Source organism: Cydia fagiglandana, chromosome 22, assembly GCF_963556715.1.
Source record: "Cydia fagiglandana chromosome 22, ilCydFagi1.1, whole genome shotgun sequence".
NCBI lineage: Eukaryota > Metazoa > Arthropoda > Insecta > Lepidoptera > Tortricidae > Cydia > Cydia fagiglandana.
The window spans coordinates 3927278-3949618 of record NC_085953.1 but is presented as its reverse complement, the minus strand read 5'-3'; the positions used below and the strand labels follow the sequence as shown (position 1 = coordinate 3949618).

Genomic DNA, 22341 nt, shown 5'->3' with positions numbered 1-22341 from the left:
ATTTATTTTATTTATTTTATTTATTTTATTTATTTTATTTATTTTATTTATTTTATTTATTTTATTTATTTTATTTATTTTATTTATTTTATTTATTTTATTTATTTTATTTATTTTATTTATTTTATTTATTTTATTTATTTTATTTATTTTATTTATTTTATTTATTTTATTTATTTTATTTATTTTATTTATTTTATTTATTTTATTTATTTTATTTATTTTATTTATTTTATTTATTTTATTTATTTTATTTATTTTATTTATTTTATTTATTTTATTTATTTTATTTATTTTATTTATTTTATTTATTTTATTTATTTTATTTATTTTATTTATTTTATTTATTTTATTTATTTTATTTATTTTATTTATTTTATTTATTTTATTTATTTTATTTATTTTATTTATTTTATTTATTTTATTTATTTTATTTATTTTATTTATTTTATTTATTTTATTTATTTTATTTATTTTATTTATTTTATTTATTTTATTTATTTTATTTATTTTATTTATTTTATTTATTTTATTTATTTTATTTATTTTATTTATTTTATTTATTTTATTTATTTTATTTATTTTATTTATTTTGTATTTTATTTATATTATTTATTTTATTTAATTACTTTTATTTACATTATTTATTTCTTTTACTTTATTTATTTTATTTATTTTGTATTTTATTTATATTATTTATTTTATTTAAATACTTTTATTTACATTATTTATTTATTTTACTTTATTTCTTTTATTTATAATATAATAAGATTTATAATAAGAACACACCACACAGGTAGATATAAAGATAAACAGAGGAACGGCAAAAAAACTTGTTTATGCTGGAGGCTTCATAGATCGCTCATGCCAACCTCGGTTATTCAATAACAACTTGAATTTAAGTGTGCATAAAGATTACAATCGTTTGAACTGGTCAAAAACTTTATAATGAGGTAACTGAATAGACTGGGTTTTTATTTCGGTTACCGGTAACAGAGGTTAACCGTATCTGATACGGTTACCGAATCAAAGTGTTACCTTATCAGACGGTTACCGTTATGGTAGGTGTTTTTACAACCGCTTCTAAAATAACCCTATGAAAAACCCCGGTTAAGGTAACCGGTTCCTGTCCCTGGTAGAATCTAAATATTGCCGTTGAAACCATGTTTTGCACCTTAGATATCGATTTTGAATGCAAGCAGTCACTTTCAAAAAATGTCACTAAAATGTCCCGAAACAGGACACCTTTCAATATTGCAGTCGAAAAGATGTTTAGAAACCTCTGGCTACCTCAGATATCGATTTTAAACGCAATCGGGTAATTTCTAGAAATGTCCCAAAAAAGGGCATCTCTCAATATTTCCCTCGGAAACAAGTTTCGAAACCTTTGGGCACCTCAGATATCGATTTTGAACGCTATCGGTTAATTTCAAGGAAAATCCCGAAAATGTTCCAAAAAGGACATCCTTCATAATGCCGTCAGAAACATGTTTCGGAACCTTTGGTAAACTCGGACACCGCTTCGGAACGCATTTGGTCAGTTTCAAAAAATGGCCTAAATAAAAAGGACATTAGGTGTACATACAAAGTAATCGTCAATCCGAATTGACGATTGAGGACTGAGGATTGACCGGTCAATTCGAATTAACGATTAGTAATCGTCAATCTTCAATCAGTAGATTTAGAATTAGTTTCGTCAATCGTCAATCGTCAATTCGAATTGATCGGTCAATCCTCAATCGTCAATCGTCAATTCGAATTGATATTTTGCCAACACTGGTGTAAATGCACTATTAAATATAATAGTGGCATTTTTTTTTTTTTCTCAACTTAAATCTGCAATCGGCTGTTCTAGCCATAATCAGATGGTTTGTTTCTTATTTTTTTTTTTAGGTTGTTATTTAGGGTGGTGTTCCACTGAGCACCATCACCAGTTTACGTGGGGGCTTATTGTCTCTGGTCTAGCCCTAGGATGTGCCATAAAATAATAAATAATAGTGGCATAAAAATAATAAATACTTACAATAGCGGAGATTGGTCGTACAACCAGCCGCAGGATGTTGAAGTGACAACTTGACCTGAAATATTATTTATTATAGATTAATACTGATCGTGATGTGATGTGATGAATAAAACTGTAATAATGGTTAGTCACATTGCTGCTCAAAAACCGTTGACATAGTTACTGCAGTGCAGCATGTAGATGCTTGACTGTACAGTCAGCAGCAGAAGTTACTAAGCGGGCAAGGTGTTCAATAATACCTTGACACCGCTATTATTCTCTAAACTAAACTATAAAGTCACGTCAAAATCGGACCCACCTATTCAAAATGATTCACTTTACTTATTTACTTTTTTTTTTCTTACCTGTTGTACTATTGAATCTACTGATACTTTGGCCTTCAATGACTGCAATATATTGGCTACATATTCCTTCGTTCCCGGTACTGCATGTTTGGAGAGGCGTTTCTTGGCATTGTCAATATACATATCATCTCGAAAATGTTTGCTACATAGCACTCTGTTCTTATAATAGAGTGCCGTCAGAGTCTTTATGCTAGACCAGTCTTCATCCGGCCAGCAATATGTAGCCCACGCCATTGCCCTATAAAAAAATAGAAACACTATTGGCAAACTGTGTACAAAAGATGGCATTTTTAGGGTTCCGTACCGAAAGGGTAAAATGGGACCCTATTACTAAGACTCTGCTGTCTGTCCGTCCGTCTGTCACCAGGCTGTATCTCGTGATCTGTGATAGCTAGACAGCTGAAATTTTTACAGATGATGTATTTCTGTTGCCACTATAACAACAAATACTAAAAACAGAATAAAATAAAGATTTAAGTGGGGCTCCCATACGACAATCGTGATTTTTGGCCGAAGTTAAGCAACGTCGGGCGGGGTCAGTACTTGGATGGGTGACCGTTTTTATAGATACGTAATGGTACGGAACCCAACCCTTTGGTGCGAGTCCGACTCGCACTTGGCCGGTTTTTTATTAGAATGGCGCATGTTACCTGACCGGGCATGCAATGTTTACATAGATCTACTTAATACCTATATTAGTTTACTATGTCAGTTACATACAAATTACGCCTTTATTTAATAGTCATTACTACATTTTATGGTATCTAACAATAGTTGCTTAAGATAAAGTTAGTAGGTATTCATACAATAATTGTCGACCACTGACCACTATCGCGTTAGTCCAACTCAGATATTCTAAAGTATGCATTAAGAAGTGGTTTTCTTACCTCAAAATATTATTAGTTCCCGGGAAAGGGAATCGGTGTGTAGTAATTGTATTGTCCTGATTACGTGATGTTCCGCATTTAACACACTTGCGGGAACCATTGTTGTAGTCCATGGCGAGCTTTAAAAACTGTACAGGTACAATTTTAAACAATGTACCGAAAAAGAAATTGAATGGTGGAGTGGAGAAGTTACAAAAATACATAAATTATATTGCATTGCATACAAACTGTTATGTCAAAGCTGTCAAACAACAAGTTTTTTTTATTAAGGACAATCTAGACGGGAACAATTTTTCCCCGATCTGATTAAAGTGTCTGATCAAATCAAGTAACGGTGTGCACACTACCCGATTTGATATTTTGCAAAGCGGCTGACAGACTTTGCAGGTGTAGAGATCAGAAACACACGTCTTGGTAAATAAGTACCTATATCAGATTGATTTCTTGGCTTGGATCGGAAGCACAGAATAAATAATAGTACTAGGTACAGAAGACTCACTCTCTAACAAAACGCGTCTGTTACGATCAGCACAGATATAGCCGCTAGGTGGCGATAGCGCCACGCGCAGCTTATGGCTTTCCCCAAAATTGGGTTAGAACCACGTTAGAGCGGATGTACTTTTAGCTACCTGTAGCAAAGCGACGAAATCGCGGAGTGAGCCACGCCTGTCGGAAGGGCGCATGACCACAGAATAAATAATAGTACTAAGTACAGAAGACTCACTCTAACAAAACGCATCTGTAATATGCGTCTCCTGAATCCAGAGGGTCTGAGGGAAAACTGAAATTCGCAAATTGCGGGGATCTTTCTCTTTTAATCCAATGAAGGCATAATTAGAGTGGAGAAAGATGCTCGCAATTTGCGAACTTTGATTTCCGCGGTTAATAGCCCTGATATGGGACGAGTTATGATGCGGATATTCAGGCCAGTAGAACTCCACTCAATAATATCAAATTATGTGAATGTAAGGACTCAGTTTTAAATTACCTTTGTTTGATATAATAATCCCCTCTACCTCGAATATTTAGCTAGATGACTCGAAACAGTATGGAAAGAAAAGATCTCGCTTTAACAGTTTTAGCTTTAATTAAAAATTAACTGCTTAAAACATGCATATTTTTCATGCAATGAATGAACACTTAGCATAAATCCAATTCCGTTACAATAAAATAAAGTTTTTTACGCAAACAATTCATCCACGTTTCTTGACATCCATAAAAATCTTATTTGGTCCCATTTAAGTTTAGTATGTACTATCGTTGATGTGCTCGGTTTTGATAGTTTACCTTCGCTAGCACGTCTAGCCTTCTGTGGCTTTTCACCTTTCTACAGCTTTGTGATTTTCTTTTATTAAAATGTTTTTTTAACTTTTTTGGTACTACAGTGACCTTAGAATTTTAATTTTTGTCTTGAATTTATCGCTTAAGATATAAATCTAAATCATGAGTACTTCCTGGCTTTGTGAGTGGAATATACTTGAATGTTTGTTTCCTGTATTTTATTTGGATCTATATTTCGTTCTGTAGTTTGTATGTATTTCGTCATGTTGTTGTGGGTTAAATTCATTTCTATTGATATATGTGTTTTGGGATTATTTCTGTGTTCAGTACTGTCTGTACAATTTCGCTTTTTGTGAGTGGAATATACTAGCATTTTCGGTTCCTGTGTTGTACTATTATCGTCTTTTTGCTCTGTAATGCTCTTACAATTTTGTTTTTTGTGAGTGGTGTATATTTTAATTTCCGGTTCCTGCGTTTTATTTGGGTCTTTCTCAGGATCTCCTATTGTATTCATTGACTTTAGTTTGTTTTCTTTTTGTACTATAGTATTCGTATAGCTTCGTTTCTTGGAGTATACTTTAATAGGTGGCTGCTGTGTCTCACTTTTATTATTCTGTTCTTCGGTAGTGTCTGGAGAATTTTTATCTTTGTGTGTAGAGTCTGGTGGTATTTTTGGTAGTTGTGTTTTAAGAGGATCATTGTTAGAATCATCTACAGTTTTTTGTTTATGTTCTTTCTGTACTGCAGTTTTCTTAAAACCTTGTTTTGTGTAGGTAGCGTAGATTTGCGATTTCTGCATTGTATCACTATTATTTTTAAGTTTTCCTAAAGTGTTAACTGAATCTTGTTTGTTACGATCATTTTTCTTATCTGATATAGTGTCTGTACAACTTTGCTTGTTGTGGGTGGAGTGTGTTTGAGCTTCTGGTTGCTGTGTTTTAATATGATCAGTCTTTTTTGCCTTAATGTATACTCGACGCAGTGGTTGCTGTGGGCTACTCATTTTTGGTTCTTTATTTTTCGTATATTCTATTTCATCTTCTGACACTGTCACGTGTGTGTATTTTTGCTGACATGTATTTTTGATCTCTGTTGCTTGGGCTATTGTAGTATTCACTAAGTAATTTTCAACATTTTCTGTACTAGGTTGAATACGGACTCGCTTTTTGCTCGGTGGGCGGAAGTCATCGTCTCTCTGCTGAAAATTAAAAAGGAATCATTTACTTACTTAGAACGAATTACCTAATTCATTTATACCTAATTAGTTGATCATAAAAGATGACATGAAAATACAATCACCAATTGTTCTTATTTACAACGGATTAGTTTACTTGGTAGTCAAATATAATTTATTAAATGCTCTTAATTAACAAACCGCCGTTTAGCCGAAAACGACATAGCTTTACTGTAAAATTCTAAAATACTTACATCTAGGGTTTCCAACTGTACGGATGGTCCGTCAAATTCATATCCAGATAATTCCATGCCTGTTGGATCTGCATCTGGAAATTCATCTGTAGCAAACGAACAAGATCCAGATGATTCCATGCTAGTTGGATCTATATTGGGATTTTTATCTGTAGCCAACGTACATGGTTCAGATAATTCTATACTAGTTGGCTCCGGACTTGGAGCTCTATCAGGACCCTTTGGGGGTGCTTGGAGACTGGCCGAGTGTCGAATATCGGCGATGTCTGGTTGATAGAATTGGAAGAGGCCGAAGTTACAATAAAGATTATCGAAGTCCAAAAACCTTGGTCGCTTTGAGTTGCTGAGGCTTTTAGACGCCTGGCTAGCTCGATCGGCTGAGTCGTGGCATACAGATTTCTTGCTTGGTTGATAATCGATCCAATCTTGAGAGCTTTCAAGTGCCTGGATTACTTGATAATCAGGTGATACGTTGAGGCATACAGATTTCTTGCTTGGTATATAATCGATTGAGTCTTCGAGGCCTAAAGACTGGCTTGCTTGATTGAATGGTTTGTCGAGACCTAAATACTGCAAATTTCGCTGAAATTCGAAAGGGTTGACCAATCCTAAGGTTTTCTCGCTAGGTTCATAATCTGTATCTCTGAGGCCCAAAACCATGTCTTCTCGTAGTGGAAGGTCTGAAGAGTTTACATCGTGGGTATTTAATGATTCACGGAGGCCATGTTTATGATTTGGTCTACAGTTTTGTGAGATGGGTTGGCGGTCGTTAGTATAATAGTTGTTGGTTGGTGTTCCGTCTGGTTTTAGAATGGAAGAGTTGTTGGAGCATTCGGCCAGGGGGTCTTCCTCATCTTCGGGGGGTTCCGCTTTTACTATTGGTTCTTGTAGGCTTTCCTCTATCACATCCAAATTCACACTGAAAATAGGTAATAATATAAATTGAGCTGTAGCAAAGAAGTGAAAACCCCGAACTTTACAAATCTAGATAGTTTTATTATATAGCCGCCCGGAGGCCCATAAAAAGGTCTTCCATTCCATATTAATTTTAATGTTTATATTGACCAATCAAAATTGCATTTGTTTTGGCAAGCTTTGATGTCTGGGCGGATACAGGCTAAATTCGGTAAAAAAAGATAGCATGGTTTTTGAAGTAAAAGGAAATGAGATAGTGTTGGTAAATGAAAAAACAGTGGAGACATTTGCAGCAACAGAGGAAGCTTCTATAAATAATAAATAAATAAAATACTGACTCTGCTGACTTGGGATTAGTTGCGGAGCGGACCCCACGCTCCCATGAGCCGTGGCGAAAAGGAGGGACAACGCGAGGAAGAAAAACTGACTCTGCTGACTCAACGTTATCCACATATTCGTCTGCGTCGCGTGTATTAAAGAAGTCCTCAAGCCATAGGTCCTTTTGTATGGCTTTGATCAAGATTTGAATTTGTTCCTGCAAACAAAACATACAATAGGGTAAACCGGAAACAGTGGTTCAGCTCGAACAGTGGCTCATTCGCTCAAATAGGCGATATTTGGGCGACTGAGCCACTCTCGTGTTGAAATTAGGTGGAGTGAGCCACTGTACCCGGCCTGTTTCTACCGAGTCACTGTTCCTTCCTTGACTTTACATAGGAAGAGGCGCTGGTGGCTTAGCGGTAAGAGCGTGCGACTTCCAATCCGGAGGTCACGGGTTCAAACCCCGGCTCGTACCAATGAGTTTTTCGGAACTTTTGTACAAAACTTCATTAAATATTTACCAGTTGCTTATCGGTGAAAACATCGTGAGGAAACCGGACTAATCCCAATAAGACCTAGTTTCCCCTCTGGGTTGGAAGGCGAGATGGCAGTCGCTTTCGTAAAAGCTATTAGTGGGATTAATTGTCAAGCGAATCCTAGGCTCCCGTGAGCCGTGGAAAAAATGCCGGGATAACGCGAGGAAGAAGAAACAACATCGAGCGTGGGAGCAAGATACGTATAGATATATGGCGTGGGAGCAAGATATAGCGTGGACGTGCCACGCTTGGTGGGTAGCTGCAGTATGCTAAACTGAAAAAAATTGGAACCCGAACCTGGCCCAGTCCAGGATCAAATATATGACAGGTCACATTAGCCCAGTATGTACTTACTGGTGTAGTATTGGCTGGGGATCGGAGCAGGAAGTGTGAACGGTGAACCATTCGCAGGACACGAAACCATTGCAACCCGAACCTGACCAGACTAGGCCAGGGTCAAATATAATGACAGCTACATTAGCCATGTATGTACTTACTGGTGTAGTATTGGCTGGGGATCGGAGCAGGAAGTGTGGACGGTGAACCATTCGCAGGACACGAAACCATTGCAACCCGAACCTGACCAGACTAGGTCAGGGTCAAATATAATGACAGCTACATTAGCCATGTATGTACTTACTGGTGTAGTATTGGCTGGGGATCGGAGCAGGAAGTGTGAACGGTGAACCATTCGAAGGACACGTAACCATTGCAACCCGAACCTGGCCTAACTAGTCCAGTGTCAAATATAGTGACAGTATTGACAGATACATTAGCCCGATCCCGGTACCGATGTACTTACTGGTGTAGTATTGGCTGGGGATCGGAGCAGGAAGTGTGAACGGTGAACCATTCGAAGGACACGTAACCATTGCAACCCGAACCTGGCCTAACTAGTCCAGGGTCAAATATAATGACAGTTACATTAGCCATGTATGTACTTACTGGTGTAGTATTGGCTGGGGATCGGAGTAGGAAGTGTGAACGGTGAACCATTCGCAGGACACGAAACCATTGCAACCCGAACCTGACCAGACTAGGCCAGGGTCAAATATAATGACAGCTACATTAGCCATGTATGTACTTACGGGTGTAGTATTGGCTGGGGATCGGAGCAGGAAGTGTGAACGGTGAACCATTCGCAGGACACAGTGGCCGCAACGCAGCCCGTCGCATTGTAGGCACCACCATTGAAACTCAGACCTGACCAGAAAAACGCAGGGTTAAGAGTAGTAAGTTACGTCAGTTTTCTTTATTTTTGCCAAACTTTGTGGTAATTACTGGTTAGTTTTTGGATATAAATATCCAAAAACTAATTAAGTAGATGCGTATTGCTTACTCTTTGATTGGTTTGTCGCATTCCATACACAGAATTTCAACCACGTTGTCATCTTCGATAGCTGAAACGAAAATAACAAGCAATAAATTAAACAGTAAACTTTTATGATTTCCAACAAAAATATAAGTAAAAAAAAATTGGGCTGGGTTGAAATAAAAAAGGTCTAAATTCAGAGTTTTGTGAATGACTGGATAATTTTTGGCCAAGGTTAGGTTAGGGTAATCGAAATAAAACATCAACTACTTAAGTCAATTATTTTATTTTGCAATCAATGAATTACCTATACATTTGTTTGTATATTTATAATTTCCTGCGAGTCATAATTTTTTTAAATCAATTAATATTTGGAAGATGCAATTCTTATAACTCATAAAAGATTTGAAAAATCAAAAATTTTAATAAATACCTTGTGCTGGGTCTAAAGTATCAGATTTATTTTCATCTTTTTCGCCGTCGATATCATTTGATTCCTTGTCATGTTGAATCTCATTAGATTCATCTTTACTTTCGATATCATTTGATTCATTGTCATGTTGAATCTCATTTGATTCATTTTCACTTTCGATATCATTTGATTCTTTTTTACATACTATCTCATTTGATTCATCTTCACTTTCGATATCATTTGATTCCTTGTCATGTTGAATCTCATTTGATTCATCTTCACTTTCGATATCATTTGATTCTTTGCCCTTATAGTGTCTAGCAATTGCCGTCTTGACTAACCTAGCTTGTAGGTCGTTTGTATCTTTATAGCATTGATCAAAATTATCTTCACAAACATTAAGGTGAAATATTAATTCGGGGGGCATTTTTTTTGGTTTGGAGATACCTGAAATACCAAGAAAAAATTAATAAGGAAAGTTTTTGATTGATTTTGATTTCTAACAACACCTCTGACTGAGCATGAAAGTCTTTGCAATACAGTTTGAATGGTAATAAATACTTGTCAGTGTTTTGTAGCTTCGAAAAACTCTGCATTCTCCATGTTGTGTACAGTCACCTGCAATAATATGCTACACAACGAAGGCCGCAAAAATATCTGACACGATCTTATTTGTAGAGCCATAAGAGCGTGTCACATATTTTTGCGGTCTTCGAAGAATAACATATTATTGCAGGTGACTGTACAGTGCCAACCACTTAAATAGCCTCACCTTAATATTGTGAGTATTATAATTATACGTGATAATTTTTATAAATATATCTTATATTTGAATTGTACGCCCTGACGTTTATCGAACGACACATTAACAAGTCCGAACTTGTCTGCGCGCGAAACGTCGTGGACGCAAGAGCTAATACGGGTCGTCCACATGAATAGCCTCAGTGTAACATAATCGTCCAAACCGTGCATTTAAGTTTCGCTTTCAAACTTATTTTATTATGATTAGATAATACAGAAGGCACTCTATTAAGAACCTGCAGTAACGCGATAAACACAGTGGTTTTGTGACTATGGGACGTGGTAAAAAACTTACAAGTTTAGAAATTGAAAAGGTTAATTTTTATTTGACTCAAAAGTTATCCCATCGTGAGATAGCTAAAAGAATAGGTCGTAGCCCTAAAGTTATTAATAATTATGTTAAAAATAAGGAAAATTACGGGCACCAGTATAAAGGACGCACAAAATTTGTCACTACGGATCGTGAACGTCGACTTATTTTACGCTCTGCTTCAAATTCCACCAAGACCGCCAGGCAAATAGCTAGTGAAATAAATACTAGAGCATCTCTCTCTACAGTTCGACGGATTATTAGAACATCATCCCACCTCAAACGAAAAAAAATCATGAGTAAACCTCCTTTGCGCGAACAACATGTGGCGGGTCGACTGTCTTTTGCTAAAAAGTACATGTGCTGGAAAACCGAGTGGCGAATTGTGATTTTTAGTGATGAGAAAACGGTTACTCTAGATGGTCCAGATGGATTTAAATATTATTTTCATGACCTAAGGTAAGAACCGAAAGTACGATCACGTCATCACTCAACTCTCGGATCGGTGATGGTTTGGGGAGCAATTTCTTACTATGGTACTGTTGATTTAATTGTGGTAGACGGAAGACTAAATGCTGAAAAGTATTTAAATTTATTAAAAGAAACAAAAAGTAAAGTCAGAAAAGTAATAGGTAGAAAAATAAATGTTTTTTCAGCATGATAATGCTCCCAACACACGTCAGCCATAGTTACAAAGTGGTTTGAAGAAAACCAGATTGAAGTTCTAGATTGGCCATCCTTGTCCTCTGATCTGAACATCATGGAAAATGCCTGGGGTTGGCTGTCTCGGCAAGTTTATTACAACGGAAGACAGTTTAGTAATAAAGAAGAACTGATTCAAGCTATTTACACTGTTTGGGATTCTGTGGACGTTAATTACATACATTCTTTATATGAATCACTACCTAATCGTATTTTCGAATTAATAAGGTCTAATGGAAGGTATACAAAATATTAAACAAAAGAGTTTTAATAACTAAACAGTATCTTTTAGCATGTGAGGCTATTCAAGTGGAAGGGCCAATTATTTGTTTGACGTTATTTCTTAAAACTTTGATTAGATAACAATACATATTTTATTTACTATTACAAGGCTTCTTGTTTTATTTCATATTTAATGTTTAATGTATATCTCCTTTTTATGTTACTATGAGAAATATTAATTTTGGTGAGTGAGGCTATTCAAGTGGCTGGCACTGTACACTTGTACAGACTACAGACAAAATCAAAGCCTTGCGTAGTGTGAACTTATCTAGCCGTAGGGCGAAATCGCATCTGCGAGGCCCTATTCTTTCACTGTGCCCGAAGGGGCCTCGCGCGAGGCCCCTCTTCGGGCGCGAGGCCGTGGACACGGCCCACTTCGCCCACGCCTAGCTACGCCACCGGCTTGCCTAGATTTCCGATTGTCGCAGTTCGCTTCTAACAGCGAGCGTCAAAGTGTATGGGAAGATCACTCAACAATAGTTCAGAACGACAGCTATGGTTCCAAAGTTTCAATACCTATAAATAAATCTCCTTGAATTCTATGTTGTTTTTTTCATTAATCACACTTATAAAAAATATTTATTTTGGACCATATTTCAGTCATTGAACTACAGTTGGGAGGTTTTATAGTAATCTTTTGTGTAGTATCAAACCCTGGATAAATCTACCCAACAAAAGCATCATGCATCCTCACCGGCAAGCTTCAGCGCCGATATTCTCTGGAACTCCGGCATCTGCAGCCATGCCCACATCCTCTTGAACGTCTCCCGCGGTCCCGATTGCAACCTCCACCAAGGCGTCGGTTTGCTTAAAAGACGTCTCAAAGTCGCCCGTGACCTGGATAGGACTCTTTGAGCGAAGATCGATTGAGGGATCGAGTAGCGTTTCAGTTCGTGACTTATTCGTTGAGCTATCTCTTTAGTGTTGAGTTCTTCTATTGCTAGCTGCTGAAGAGCCGCTTGCCGCTGAAGAGCCGTTTGCTGCTGTAGAGCCGCTTGCTGCTCTTCTCTCGCTAATAAGGCCGCGTTTAAGTCTAGTCCCGGACTTGGTAAAGGCGGTGTCGGTGAGCGTCTTTCAAAAGAGTACGGCGACGCGCTTCTTCTACTGTACCTAAGCAGATTGGGGAGACAGTGGCTCATTATACGGCGCTGGTGATAACGACGCATAAGATTGTTGCTGTTGGAGGTATGAGTGTGAACGTGCCGCTGCTATGCTAAGACAGTTGGGGACAGTAGGCATCAAATGTCAATTGATGGGATGTTTACAAAAACAACATAACTGCTTAGAGCGGTTGACACTTTTTTAAGAACATTGTTAATCGTTTCAGGTGTCAACCAGTGTAGTCAGTTATGTTGTTTTTGTAAACATCCCTTCAATTTTATACAACTGTGTGGAATATTATAGCAGTCAATAAGAATATGGAAAAAAATAGGGGAATACCGTAAAAGCTTTTAACTTTACACCTATTTTAGAAATTAATTACTCACGTTACTCTAATACAAATAAACTGTTACCTATAGTAATGTACACTATATGTCTGTAGTTGACATGTTACACATAATCTAGCAACAATTAAATATTTGAATCACACCAAAAAAAATCATTATGAAAACAGAACTTACCACAATTGTGAATCCATATTCGTAAGCGGTCGGTCATTTACTGGACTTTTACTGGATTCGGGTCGGTCATTTACTGGATTTAATCTGAATAGAATAGCGAGTGAGGTATGCTTGAATTCGAGCAGTTAATGTAATACACTTCCTCTTACTCTATGTCACTTTAGTTCACAAAATCAAACTTTGGTTTAAAAACCAATCTTCAATCCGATGATTCAGCCAAGTCGTAGTTTTTTGCTGGACAACCGATTACGTTCGTAAAACACAGTCGCAATAGTTGTTAGCCCGTAGGAGTCTGAGATATTAAAATTTAAAGACAATCAGTTAACTTAAGATCCGAGGGTGATAGGCACTTTTTTCATACAATTTCCATTTCGGCAGAAAAAGTTTTCAACTAACTAAATCTTAACGAATCACTTTGATTTTTTGATAGGTATTTTAAATTTTTTAGCTGTAGTTAATTTTAGTTTATATTCATTCAAAAAAATATATAACACTTATTATACAATAAATGAGTTTATACTTTGATTTTGATGTTGATTCATCATCATCATCATCATCAGGCTATATTAGTCCTCTGCTGGTTGCTTGTTGATTATTTGTGCACTGTTGATTGATGTTGATTGCTTCAGCATAATATATTCTAGGTTTGCCTCTAGGTATCGCTTTAAAAAAAAATCTAAAATTTAAGTAAAAAAGTGATAGCTAGACAGTTGAAATTTTCACAAATGATGTATTTCTGTTGCCGCTGTAACAAATACTAAAAACAAAATAAAATGAATATTTGAGCAGAGCTGCTATACAGCAAACGTGTTTTTTTGCCGTTTTTTGCGTAATGGTACGGAACCCTTCGTGCGCGAGTCCAACTCACACTTGGCCGGTTTTACGGTTTTTTTTTGGCTAGTGTAAAACATTCCCGCATCCAAAACCTCAGAGTAATGAGTTTCACGAGTCATTGCACCGTCTGCGGGGAGTTACAGTATGCTGTATAGTGATCAATGAAACTGGGCCTCTTAGCAAGTGAAACTTACGTGGTGGTGTGACAGGATTAAACGGTACAGGCACAGCTGTATGTAAAAGTCTGTATCTCACTAAGTTTTTACATATATCTTCGGGCTTGAAATGATCTTCACAAATGAAACGCTGCTTCAACCTTTGGTGCGACAACGATGTCAGCTTTTTATTACCTGTAACTTGTGAAACTTAAGTTTATGAAATTTAATTTTTGGAAGATGAAACTTGAATTTAATATTAATTAATTGGAAAATAATAGTCATATCATATACCTATTAAATACTTACTAATGAAATCTAAGAAGCCAAAATAAATGTAGAATTAAATATGCTTATTATGTTTACATACTAAAGAAAAAATCCTAAATATTTATTTTTAAATATATTGTTATTTGCATGTAGATAAATAATGCAATTTATTTATGCAATAATAGTTAAATTATTTAGCCAATAATGTAATATAATTAATTCACTACGTCGTTATGTCAAGAAATTCATACATTTTTCTGATGCTGACTTTAGAAGAAGAAGAAAGCATTTATGAGCACAGTAACATAATACTGGAGTCAGTTACGGATCGCTGCCATATATGACCCAAAATTTTTTTATTAAGCTATGAGCTTCATCACATATGATCTCTGAGTAATTCAAAGCATTTCTAGCCTCGGAGGCGATAAGAAGCGTGCGTCTAGTCGAGGAGGGCGGGGTACAAAGATGGCCGCCACCCGTCATCATTCAAAAAAATCTGTTCTGGTCTTGGTGGCTACTAGGGCAAGTTTGGTATCATTTTCGTATAAACCGAAGACGTAGAATTCATTGCTGATATTTGTTTTTTTCAGTTTCATAGTAATTTTGCAAGAAAAATGTAAAAAGATAAAAATTTGGGATGGAGGTTTTTGCTTTGAGAGCTAATAACTTTTGTATAGTGGCCAAAAGTGACATACAAAAAATACTATAATAAAGCGCAATTCATGCAACTTCTAAACATATACATGTTTAGTAATATCCTACTGCAAAAAGATGGTGAAAAAATTATTAAATGACCGCAGCGCGGGTAGTTGGACTCTCGCTATAGGCGGCATTTATCTTACAAAATGGTCGAGTACGAGTATCTACGTAGGTAACTATGCTTACTTTGCTAGATTTTATGATGACGAATAAAATGCTTTCTGTATATTTAATGTCCGCAGTTTCCAGTACACAGACATAATTCTGGTATAGGTTAAAAAAATAGACACAGGTATCCCCATGTCTAAAGAGGAGGGCGGCTCGCTTAACAAATAATATCATGTACAACCGCAATTTCAGGTTGGGTTAGGTTAGGTTCGTTAGTTACCTTTTATCCCTCAGAGCAGAAAATAGAAGCCCCGCGAGGCGGGGCTTCGTTGGTTTGTCACCAAGTCATACTTGCATAACCTATATTAGTATGACAAATATACATAGCTGTTATGATTTCTAAATGTAAGCTCTCCGCATAATAGTTATTTGTTTTACAAGGGGGCAAAGTTGTTGTTTAACCGCTCGTGCTAATATTGATACCCGATCAAGCGAAAGATTTCAAAATTGAACCACGAGCGTAGTGAGTGGTTCGAAAAATGGAATCTTGAGCGTTGTAAGGGTTTCAAAGAACGAGGGTTAAACAAAATTTGCCGCCGAGTGAAACACAGAATTTTTCACCACACCAACCTGAAGCAAATATTAAATGTAAAATATCAAACAAAATCAAACCAAATCAAATCCAAATCAAATCCAAATGTGCAGGTTGAAGTTATTTATTAAAAACAACAAGTAAGTACCTATAAAATTACTTAAAGTGAGTTATAGCATGAAAATTATCGTGAAAATAAATATTTTGCCTCTTCCTAAGTAGTACAATTTCTCTCACAAATAGTGTTTTAATATTATCAGCAAAAATAAGAGCGCTATTTTATTAGAATAATTTCATTTATAATAGTTATTTCTCGGACCCAATTTTGGACCCGGGTATATCCTTAAACTACGTTCGAAAGAGAGGTATGGGCACTGTAAATGTCATCTCGCTTTGTGTGGTAGGGCACAGCACAGCGGATGTCATTCCAGATCTATCCGAGCAGAGCCCAACTGGGGAAGTACGTACTTACCTCCACCTTACAGAAAACACCGGTCAAATAACACTAGGCCCCACTCAAATCGTTGCAAGTGCATTAAAATTAAAGTGCATAAAATTATGTCTGTATGATGAATTATGTCTGGATGAAAGTATTTTATTCGTCATCATAAAATCTAGCAAAGTAAGCATGCCTACGTAGATACTCGTACTCGATCATTTTGTAAGATAAACGACGGTCCGCAAGATAAACGAAAGACCAACTACCCGCGCTGCGGTCATTTAATTATTTTTTCACCATCTTTTTGCAGTAGGATATTACTCAACGTGTATATGTTTAGAATCTGCATGAATTAAGCTTTATTATAGTATTTTTTATATGGTATTTTAGGCTACTATACAAAAGTTATTAGCTCTCAAAGCAAATATCTCCATCCTAAATTTTCATCTTTTTACGTTTTTCTTGTAAAATTACTATGAAGCTGAAAAAAACAAATATCAGCAATGAAATCTACGTCTCCGGTTTATACGAAAATGATACCAAACTTGCCCTAGTAGCCACCAGGACCAGAACAGACTTTTTTGAATGATGACGGGTGGCGGCCATCTTTGTACCCCCCCACCCCTTATTGCCTCCCAGGCTTGAAATGCTTAGAATTACTCAAAGATCATATGTGATGAAGCTCATAGCTTAATAAAAAAATTTTGGGTCAACTTCGTAACTGACTCCGCTATAACCTTAAAACTAACTAAGAACAATTACACAAAATGAAGAGGTGTGCTAAATGGTCCTCACTCAGTTTGGTGTTATGGTATGAGCCACATTGCACATTCCGCTACACTGATTTTCAGTAAGGCCCAGTGGACTTTACCTACAGTTACTAAAAGATATGCAAACCCATGTCATATCAGAAATAAAGTAGTAAACTTAAAGCAAAAAAACCGAGTGAACCGGGCAAGTGCGAGTCGGACTCGCGCACGAAGGGTTCCGTACCATAATGCAAAAAAAGGCATAAAAAAAAAAGGTCACCCATCCAAGTACTGACCCCGCCCGACGTTGCTTAACTACGGTCAAAAATCACGTTTGTTGTATGGGAGCCCCACTTAAATCTTTATTTTATTCTGTTTTTAGTATTTGTTCTTATAGCGGCAACAGAAATACATCATCTGTGAAAATTTCCACTGTCTAGCTATCATGGTTCGTGAGATACAGCCTGGTGACAGACAGACGGACGGATGGACAGACAGCAGAGTCTTAGTAATAGGGTCCCGTTTTACCCTTTGGGTACGGAACCCTAAAAATCCGCGCCGCTGCACAGCAACAAAACTAGTTTGCATGCCGATTGTAAACTTACATACATATGTTTTTACTAGAAACTGCACTGTTAGTTTAACTTGATAATGTACTTTAGTTTATAATGTTCTCATGTAAGTGAATTCGCAATTCTTATGAGAATAAAGAATCTTTAACCGTAAAAATGCAGTTTTTAGGGTTCCGTTCGTCTGTTCGTCCGTCTGTCACCAGGCTGTATCTCACGAACCGTGATAGCTAGACAGTTGAAATTTTCACAGATGATGTATTTCTGTTGCTGCTATAACAACAAATACTAAAAAGTACGGAACCCTCGGTGGGCGAGTCCGACTCGCACTTGCCCGGTTTTTAAGATGTTATTAAGCTTATAACCTCTGCATTCAAAATACTATTATAATAATGCTGTTTGATTCTCACCTGCATGTTGTATCCACAGCTGTAAACGAGGGTAATCATTGATAGGGAATGAAAACATGGATTTGTATTCATTAGTATTGATACAATCATGGTAAGAACATCTCCTGTGCATTTCAAACCATATAACTCCTTGGTCTGAGGATTCACAAAAATCGAAATTTCGTTATCTGCCTCTCTATCATTTGAATAGGTAAGACAAAACAAAACATATTCTCCTATGCAACGATTTTGATAGCACATCACATGCAGGGCAAGAGTTATTTTAAACATCAAATTTCTTTGAAATTCTGAGGTATAAATAACACATGCACTGTGTGTGCTATCAAAATCATTGCAGAATTGTCTTGGTCTAACTTTAGCCATCTTCTCTGTTGAAAGAAATTGAAGTTTGTTAAAAAAGGAAGCGGAAACACAAATGTTATTAAACATTTTGGGACAACGTTACATAATGTAACAAAGTCTCGCAAGGGTAGGGTGTATTGTATACCTCTCGCAATAAGCTCAGTAAGGGTCGGTTGCACCAAACTGTTCGTATCGTTAAAGACTTCGCTAAATTTTTATGTATGGAATGTTTCATAGTAAAAAGTGCCGGGGCGCGCTGGCTAGCGTTGATCAGTCTGTCGAATGTGGTTGGTGCAACTGGCCCTAAGTCTTTCAGTAATCATCACTACACCTTATAAAACAAAATCCCCCGCCGCGTCTGTCTGTTTGTGTTTGTTCGCAACTCAAAAACTACTGAACGAATTTCCTTAACTTTTCACCTATCAATAGAGTATTTCTTGAGGAAGTTTTAGGAGTATAATTTGTTAACCCGTGCGAACTTGCGAAGCCGGGGCAGGTCGCTAGTGTACAGTACATAGGTAAGTACTTACCTTGGAAGTTTTCTATCCACTTAAACAAGCATTAATAATCGGAAAATATAGTGGTAGAGTTAGTCTGTACTTGCATTCGTTATGGGCCGATTGTTCTCTATAAAAGCACATTACAAAACGTTAAAACTTATTCCAAATCACGTTGCTTTTGTTCCTTTCGCGTAGCTTACACCTGCCTCTGGTTTAATTTACTTTGTGAACGTGATTGTTTTATTTATTTTCGGGATAATCCGGCACAACAATATCTGCATTGAACATGAAATTGACAGTTAATGACAGTTGCCATTGACAGTGACGTGTGACTGTTATGGAACGAATTTCAATATACAGCTAAAGTATGCACAGAGGGATTCTAAAAGCTATAATAGACGGGCGTACTGGACCCCAACCTTGATCCCGTCCGAGGCCAGTTCGATCGTGTGGAGGATGGTCCGCCTTATATGCACGTTAAAAAAGCGCTAGATTTAACGACCAACGCTTATAGTTGAAAATCCAACAACGCTTAATAAAAAGCGCCACCGCCATCGTGTGAAAAAATACACCAGAGAGTGCTTAAAATAATTATGCACGTTAAGGTTTGCACAACGTAGTGATTTAATTTTCTTTGGTTTGCACCCATTTGCACCTCAATAAGGTTTGTCAGGGTAACCTGTCCTATATATTATACTACTCTTTGGGGTAACCCTGACATATTTATTAAGCCCGCTCCACACTCGTGCGCGAATCGCGGCGCGAAGCCGCGAACGCGAGTCTGGAGTCGATTTCGCATATCAGCGAACTAGACTCCACACTCGCGTTCGCGGCTTCGCCCGCGATTCACGCGCATAGTCTGGAGGGCGCTTTACGTATTCATAAAATAGTATGCGGGTGTCGGGAGCCTCCAGTCTTGCTTCGCTCTAGCCTTAAACCACAGATTACCTGAAAATCTAACAGATATACGACTCCCAAAAAATTTTCACATAGAATGTCAGCAGCACGACAACGATAAGGGTTCATCCATTAATTACGTCACACGTTTAGGGGGTGGGAGGGGGTCAAGAAAATGTGACATGTTGTGACATGGGGGAGGGGGCAGTCACAAACATTGTGACGTCATTTTAACTTCATCACTATTCATCAGTAACCGAAAATTAATTTATATTTTTTTATTCGCTGTACATTTAAATAATGAGCTTTTGGAAGTAGGCAATTTTCGTTTCTAATTGGTTTTGTGTTATAAAATTACTAATATGTCTTTTACCAAAAAAAATTTTTTATTAAAATAATAATGCCGAGTTAGTGCCGATTTCGTTGAAAACAAAATTGCCTAAAATGTGACGTCACACCAGGTGGGGAGGGATTTGCAAAATGTGACCAAGTGACAAGGAGGGGCAAGGGGTCAAAAAACCTAGAAATTCGTGTGACGTAATTAATGGATGATCCCCAAGTTGATAGAATTTAACTGCGAAAATACTGCTAACATTAACGGCCTGGCCACGACATTGGTCTAAGGCGATCGGCGGCGGCGACCGGCGGTAAGTCGCAAAAACAATAACCCGGCGACGCATAATGCATGCCACGAGCCTTGTCGCCGAGCGGCAACGCGCGCGGCGTGCACCGGGCGATCGGCGGCGGCGGTGAGCGGGGCGGCGCGCGACTCGAACATTTGTATCGGGCAGCGCGGACGATGCCACGACTTTAGAGCGGCGCGACCGGCCTAGGCGGCGAGACGGATCGAGCGGGGCGATGCGGAACAAAACATTTTGTTTTTTTTTCGAGCGACATGGAGACGGAAGGGTTTATTATTGAAGTTTTAAATGTACTTTCGCGGTTTTAAGTATGTTGTGACGTCTCCACACTTATTCTTGTGTAAGTGCTCGTTTTTTTGGGTGCTTTATATATACAATATATAAAATACTAAACTAGATGTAAATAAATTTGTCGTCCTGTATTTAGCCCATGCACTCATTGACAAACAATGAAATATACTCTAGGCACTTTTGAAAAAAAACATGATTTTAAATACGTCTACGTCCCAGCCGCTCCTAGTCGCTGCCGCCGCTACTGAAAGTACGTGGCATGCCTGGCGGTCGCTCGCGTTTGTCGCGCCGCCAGCCGCCCCGCCAGTCGCCTTAGACCAATGTCGTGGCCAGGCCGTATTACGGCCTGGCCACGACATTGGTCTAAGGTGATCGGCGGCGGCGACCGGCGGTAAGTCGCAAAAACAATAACCCGGCGACGCATAATGCATGCCACGAGCCTTGTCGCCGAGCGGCAACGCGCGCGGCGTGCACCGGGCGACCGGCGGCGGCGGCGAGCGGGGAGCGGCGCGACTCGAACATTTGTATCGGGCAGCGCGGGCGATGCCACGACTAACGGCCTGGCCACGACATTGGTCTAAGGCGATCGGCGGGGCGGCGGGCGAGGCGGAAAACGCGAGCGACCGCCAGGCATGCCACGTACTTTCAGTAGCGGCGGCAGCGACTAGGAGCGGCTGGTACGTAGACGTATTTAAAATCATGTTTTTTTTTCAAAAGTGCTTAGAATATATTTCATTGTTTGTCAATGGCTGCATGGGCTAAATACAGGACGACAAATTTATCTAAATCTAGTTTATTATTTTATATATTGTATATATAAAGCACCCAAAAAAACGAGTACTTACACAAGAATAAGTGTGGAGACGTCACAACATACTTAAATACGCGAAAGTACATTTAAAATTTCAATAATAAACCCTTCCGTCTCCCTGTCGCTCGAAAAAAAAACAAAATGTTTTGTTCCGCATCGCCCCGCTCGATCCGTCGCGCCGCCTAGGCCGGTCGCACCGCTCTTTAGTCGTGGCATCGCCCGCGCTGCCCGATACAAATGTTCGAGTCGCGCGCCGCCCCGCTCGCCGCCGCCGCTGGTCGCCCGGTGCACGCCGCGCGCGTTGCCGCTCGGCGACAAGGCTCGTGGCATGCATTATGCGTCGCCGGGTTATTGTTTTTGCGACTTACCGCCGGTCGCCGCCGCCGATCGCCTTAGACCAATGTCGTGGCCAGGCCGTAAAGAGCGGTGCGACCGGCCTAGGCGGCGCGACGGATCGAGCGGGGCGATGCGGAACAAAACATTTTGTTTTTTTTTCGAGCGACATGGAGACGGAAGGGTTTATTATTGAAATTTTAAATGTACTTTCGCGTATTTAAGTATGTTGTGACGTCTCCGCACTTATTCTTGTGTAAGTACTCGTTTTTTTGGGTGCTTTATATATACAATATATAAAATACTAAACTAAATTTAGATAAATTTGTCGTCCTGTATTTAGCCCATGCACCCATTGACAAACAATGAAATATATTCTAAGCACTTTTGAAAAAAAAAAAAACATGATTTTAAATACGTCTACGTACCAGCCGCTCCTAGTCGCTGCCGCCGCTACTGAAAGTACGTGGCATGCCTGGCGGTCGCTCGCGTTTTCCGCCTCGCCCGCCGCCCCGCCGATCGCCT

At 38.2% G+C, this 22341-nt stretch overlaps 1 protein-coding gene and 1 long non-coding RNA gene across 4 annotated transcripts; both read right to left on the bottom strand.

Annotated features, from left to right (window-relative positions):
- Positions 1 to 1967: 1967 nt before the first annotated feature.
- LOC134675610 (uncharacterized) lies at positions 1968 to 3469 on the bottom strand. The gene is made up of 3 exons (XR_010099779.1): positions 3255 to 3469; positions 2368 to 2605; positions 1968 to 2078 (listed from the first exon to the last, which is right to left on the bottom strand). It is a non-coding gene; the product is annotated as an uncharacterized LOC134675610 (long non-coding RNA).
- Positions 3470 to 4322: 853 nt separating this feature from the next.
- On the bottom strand, positions 4323 to 19123 carry LOC134675521 (uncharacterized). 3 transcript variants are annotated; one of them, XM_063533786.1, is made up of 8 exons: positions 18874 to 19123; positions 18002 to 18136; positions 14205 to 14360; positions 9075 to 9135; positions 8824 to 8938; positions 7217 to 7413; positions 5964 to 6882; positions 4323 to 5733 (listed from the first exon to the last, which is right to left on the bottom strand). In XM_063533786.1, exons 2-8 carry the CDS (start codon positions 18111 to 18113, stop codon positions 4696 to 4698), a joined length of 2598 nt encoding a protein of 865 aa, XP_063389856.1. In that variant the 5' UTR covers positions 18114 to 18136; positions 18874 to 19123; the 3' UTR covers positions 4323 to 4695. The 3 variants fall into 3 exon arrangements, with proteins under 3 accessions (XP_063389856.1, XP_063389855.1, XP_063389854.1); XM_063533785.1 differs by lacking the exons at positions 14205 to 14360; positions 18002 to 18136; positions 18874 to 19123 and adding exons at positions 9481 to 9906; positions 12249 to 12658; positions 13177 to 13201; XM_063533784.1 differs by lacking the exons at positions 14205 to 14360; positions 18002 to 18136; positions 18874 to 19123 and adding exons at positions 9481 to 9906; positions 12249 to 13105.
- Between the last annotated feature and the right edge of the window lie 3218 nt (positions 19124 to 22341).